The 5,285-nt window shown below is 47.2% G+C and overlaps 1 protein-coding gene across 1 annotated transcript in view; it reads left to right on the forward strand.

Moving 5' to 3' along the window:
* Positions 1-4,536, forward strand: part of LOC107110459 (cytochrome P450 2K1-like) — a 17,610-nt gene extending 13,074 nt beyond the window's left edge. The window contains exons 6-9 of the mRNA XM_015411246.1: positions 467-611; positions 2,740-2,924; positions 3,889-4,030; positions 4,349-4,536. Of these exons, the coding sequence (XP_015266732.1) occupies positions 467-611; positions 2,740-2,924; positions 3,889-4,030; positions 4,349-4,536 (660 nt within the window). The remainder of the gene's footprint in view (positions 1-466; positions 612-2,739; positions 2,925-3,888; positions 4,031-4,348) is intronic.
* The last annotated feature ends 749 nt before the right edge of the window (positions 4,537-5,285 follow it).

A 5,285-nucleotide genomic window follows, 5' to 3' on the forward strand; every position in this document is an offset into this window, starting at 1 on the left:
TTTCTTGGGAAATCTTGTTTCCTTCTTTAAGCTGCCTGAAAATTGCCTTGACTTGACTGTAGGTTTTCTTGGATTGTCCCGTCTCTGTTGATATTGTGATGTCCCCAAGTGTTTGCTTAGGCATGTGAAGATTCCTTCCTTCCTTCCTTCCTTCCTTCCTTCCTTCCTTCCTTCCTTCTTGGTATTTTTGTATTTGTGTGTGTCTGTGTGTGCCCGCACCTGGAAGTTATAGCTGACTTCTGGTTACCCTACTGGGGGAATGGAAGGCATTCAGAGTAGCGGCTTGAAAAAGCCTGCCCCAGCCTCCCAACCCAGGTATTCCTTGGAGGTCTCCCTTCCAAGTGCTTGTCTGCTTAACTTCCGAGATCTGACGAGGTCGGGCTGGCCTGGGCTGTCCATATCAGGGCAAGATGTATTTCTCTTAACCCATTCCACTTCAATCATTTCTCTCCTTCCTCTCTCACAGGATAAGAAAAATAAGATTAATGGATTTTTCCATGATGACAACCTAGCGGTTCTCGTGAGTCACTTATTTTGTGCCGGCATGTCACCCGTTTCAACTACATTGTGCTGGGGCCCCTTGCTAATGACGAGGTATCCTGAAATCCAGAGTAAGCGCTTTGCAGTCATTTGTTTCTACTATTTCAGTATATGCAGAGATAGAGGGGGGAAAATGAGGGAAAATACAAAAGGCCAGGTTTTAAAACGGCTGCCTTCTACTTTGTATCCCATATGCACAAGTTGTGTGTGTGTGTGTTTGTGTATAAAGTGCCATGAAGTCCCAGCTGACTTACGACAACCCAGGGGTGGATTAGAAGAGAAGAAGAAGAAGAGATTGGATGTATACCCTGCCCTTCACTTGGAGTCTCAGAGCGGCTTACAAACTCCTTTCCCTTCCCCTCCCCACAACAGACACCCTATGAGGTAAAAGTCGACAAAGAGGAGATTGGATTTATACCCCGCCCTTCACTACCCAGAGGAGTCTCAGAGAGGCTTACAAACTCCTTTCCCTTCCCCTCCCCACAACAGACACCCTGGGAGGTAGGCAGGGCTGAGAGAGCTCTTTTGAGAACTGCCCTTGCAAGAATAGCTCTGACAGAACTCTGGCTTGCCCAAGGTCTGCAAGTGGAGGAGGAAGAGGAGGAGGAGAAAGAGATTGGATTTATACCCCACCCTTCACTTGGAGTCTCAGAGCAGCTTACAAACTCCTTTCCCTTCCTCTCCCCACAACAGACACCCTGTGAGGTGGGTGGGGCTGAGAGAACTCTGACACAAACTGCTCTTTCAGGAACAGCCTTGCCAGAGCTTGTGACTGACCCAAGGTCACATCAGCAGGTGCGAGTGGAGGAGTGGGGAATCAAACCCGGTTCTCCCAGATTAGAGTCCGCACAGTTAACCACTGCACCAAACTGGCTCTCACTGGTGCCTTATGCACTGACCCATCTTGGTGCCCCCCTCCTTTCCACACTGACCCAGTCCATTTTAGTTGTTGACCAGATATACAACACAGGTTGCAGCAATACAAAAATTTATTCATAGGATAACACAATATACTGTACAAACTAAGCTTTTCACCCTTTCCCCAACTTTGTGGTGCCCCCTTTGGCCCTGGTGCCCTAAGCACGTGCTTAGTCTGCTTTGTGGTGAATCTGCCCCTGCGGCAACTCCAGCAAAGGGGCTTTCATTCAAGGGAAGTGAGAACCAGAGGTGGTTTGCCATGGCCTTCCCTTGCAGAGTCTTCCTTGGTGGGTGGCCCTGGACTGACCCCTACTGGGGGTCTGGAGGATAGTCAGAGGGGTGGCTGAATAAAGCCTGACCCCGCCTCCCGACTGCTGGTATTCCAAGGAGGTCTCCCATCCAAGTACTTGCCAGAGTCGACCCTGCTTAGCTTCCAAGATCTGATGAGATCGGGCTGGCCTGGGCTATCCAGGCCGGGGCACTCAGGCTGAGAATATTGATGTGCCCAAGGCAATGCTCCTTCTAAGCTGTGAAGTCTTGTGAGCAAAAAAAATCTACTTTGTGAGCTAAAGTTGCGAGTGAGTGATTTGGCTACTGCATAAATTACTTTGAGAGCCAGTTTGGTGTAGTGGTTAAGTGCGCGGACTCTAATCTCGGAGAACTGGAGTTGATTCCCCACTCCTCCACTTGCACCAGCTGCTGGCGTGACCTTGGGTGAGTCACAAGTTTTCTCAAAGCTGTTCTCTCATGGGCAGTCCTCTGTCAGAGCCCTCTCAGCCCCGCCTACCTCACAGGGTGTCTGTTGTGGGGAGGGGAACGGAAAGGAGTTTGTAAGCCGCTCTGAGACACCTTTGGGTAGTGAAGGGCGGGGTATAAATCCAATCTCTTCTTCTTCTTCTTTGCTTTGGAGCCCTCCTTCCTGAGCCGAGACAAAAATGTGTGAGCCGGAGGCTAAAAAACTGCAAGCTAGGTCACACTCACTCAGTTTAGAGGGAACACTGGTCCAAGGTCACCCAGTAAGTGCCCAAGGTCACCCAGTGAAGATCTGAAGCCCCGTCACCCCGAATCCTAGTCCAAAACTCTAGCTACTACACAGTGCTACCCGAAGTGGTACCCCCATCCATCAGAAGTATTCACATTTTTGTTTTAGTTTTCCGACTCTCATCTGCTGACCAGCCTGTGAGAACCATTCATCGTGATTACCGTGGCCTCAGGACTCGTAGGGAACAATATTAAGCCGTATACTTTGTTTTCATAGGAAGGAATGTTCTGTTTCCTCAGAAAAGGCCCAAAAAGAAATTACAGAGGTGATTGGATCTGCTCAGCCGCGGATTGAACATCGATCACAGCTGCCGTATACAAATGCGGTAATCCACGAAGTCCAGAGGTTTGCTAATATTTTCCCTGCCAGTATGCCGCATGAAACCACTGCAGATGTCACCCTTAAGGGCTACTTCATCCCAAAGGTAGTCAATCTTATCTATTGCTTTACGGTACAACAACTTTAGGGCAGTTGACTACGGCTTATTTATCAACTAGAAATAAGGCCCGTTGTGGAAATAAATACAATGGGATCTAGAAAGAGGCTCTGGGAGAGTGCTCTGGCTTTGGGCAAACAGTGTCAGTCTGCTTTTAAAACATGAATTTGGGACCTGCACACCACCAGAATACAGCAGGTTCCATATGCAACTGACATTCCAACTGCCTTGCGGGGGGGGGGAGTTTGAGGTGTGGAATGGACTGAAGTCCAATCAGCTTCCATATGCAAAAGACCAGGTTGTTGCAGCAGTTGTGGTGTGGGCGGGACCCGGGCTTTGCCTTCTGATTGGTGGCGATATATGCTGAGGAGCAGTGCCATCAGCCATACACTAAGGGAGTGCATTTTAGAATTAGAACTTCGGCACCCACTATTCAATTATATATAAGGAGAGATTTGTTACCTGTCAAAAGTTTGCTTTTCGTTGTGTGAAATAGAAGATGTATTCGGTTCGCTGTAAATTCCGGAGGTGTGTTTTATTGAAATTTAGGGATCTAAACGATATCTTTAGCTGGGTCGTGCTTTTAGCTGGATCATGGTTTCCCAAACATTGAAATGTTGTCCGTCAAAATCAGCTTCTTCGCTTGCTTTCCTTGCTCTTGAATTCTCATATAAGTAGGTGGGGTGCAGGACTTTTTTTCCTGGGGGAACGCGCCGGAACAGAGTTCCGGAATCTCTTCTACAGAATTCTTTTTAAAATGTTTCAAAACTCTTGAGTTTTCAGTATACGGTTAGAAAACTTTATTTCCCTCTTGAGAGTTCTGGCACCTCTTTTTCCAAGAAGGAGGAGGAGGAGCAGCCCTGGTTGGGTGGCATTTTCTTTGAAGGATAGTTAATGTGCTTGATGGGCAATTTTCATTTTCTTCAACAACTTCACTGCTTTGCCTTTGCAGGGAACACATATTGTCCCATTACTGTACTCTGCGCTGTACGATGAATCTGAGTGGGAAAAGCCCTTTACATTCTATCCTGAGCACTTCCTTGATTCCGAAGGGAAGTTTGCCAAAAGAGATGCCTTCCTGCCTTTCTCTGCAGGTAACACATTTTATATAGCGTGTATTTAATTCAGGAGTCCTGAACCTTTTTGAGATTGCAGGTCCCTTTGGAATTTGGACACAAGGTGGTGGTCACAACTACAAAATGGCTGTCAGAGGAGGAGGAGCCAAGGAATGAGGTCATCCCTAAATCCAATGGTAACTCTTCAGCATTTCTGGCAGAACAACGGCACTTCTTCCTGAAATTGTTGAAGAGCTGCTATTAGATTCAGGTGGTTCAAGGTGCTAGCATAATACAAAATGTTTATAAGGAAATTCAGTAAATGGGGGCTCCCTTTCTGCTTCTTCATTATCACAGGTCGGCGAATGTGTGCTGGTGAGACCCTTGCCAAAATGGAGCTTTTTTTATTCTTCACAAGCCTTCTGCAGAGATTCACTTTCCAGCCAGCCCCAGGGATATCTTCAGAAAATGTGGACCTTACCCCTACAGCTGGGTTTTCTTCCGCTCCACCACCCTTCAAGTTGTGCGCTTTGCCACGCTCTTAGTGCAGAACTTACTAATTCCCCATCTGTATGAGGTCTTCTGCACCTTCGTGCTGTGCTTACCAAGGACATTTCAGGTCAATAACCTCTGTGGAATTGTCACAAACCTTAATGTCCCATATGCCAGTCTGCAAAGACCCATAAGATAGCTCAGAGTTTAGCTCCAGATTTTGGCCTCCTTTCATGTGTCATTCAATTCCTAGAGAAAAGCTGGTTTCTTATGTTCAGACAATGCAGCTGTCTAGAACTATGGTAACAACCAAGTTCACTTAATTCACCACCAATCTCCACCTGCTTCTTTTTCATAAGATACATGTACACGAGGGTGTAACGATATGAGCTTATGTTTGTATTTCTGTATAGTGGTGATGCTGCTTATGTGTGTCTCTAGCATGAATACCTATGCAATATGTATTCAGGGATTGCTGTATGTTGTGTGTTGCTTTGTTCTGCATCTCATGCTTGCCTAGAAATAGGCTGGCCTGGGCCTGCCGTTGCACATACGGACCATGTGCGTCCCTGGAATGTATCCCATGACTCTGTGGGATGGAGAAGACACCGCGCCATTGCACCCACTTGGAGAGCTGTGGAAAATCCCCAGCGAACCCCGGCATTCCTGGAATGGAAAGAGCAAGTGACCCTACTCCCTTAATCTGGTTTGGAGATCTAAAGACAATAGCGTTTATGGCTTTGGAGCAGGAACCAGATCTGCAAATCAAGAGGGTGTCCATGGGAACGGAAGATTCACACCT

The sequence above is a fragment of the Gekko japonicus genome, unplaced genomic scaffold (assembly GCF_001447785.1).
Source record: "Gekko japonicus isolate JY-2015 unplaced genomic scaffold, Gekko_japonicus_V1.1 scaffold1595, whole genome shotgun sequence".
In the NCBI taxonomy this organism is placed as follows: domain Eukaryota; kingdom Metazoa; phylum Chordata; class Lepidosauria; order Squamata; family Gekkonidae; genus Gekko; species Gekko japonicus.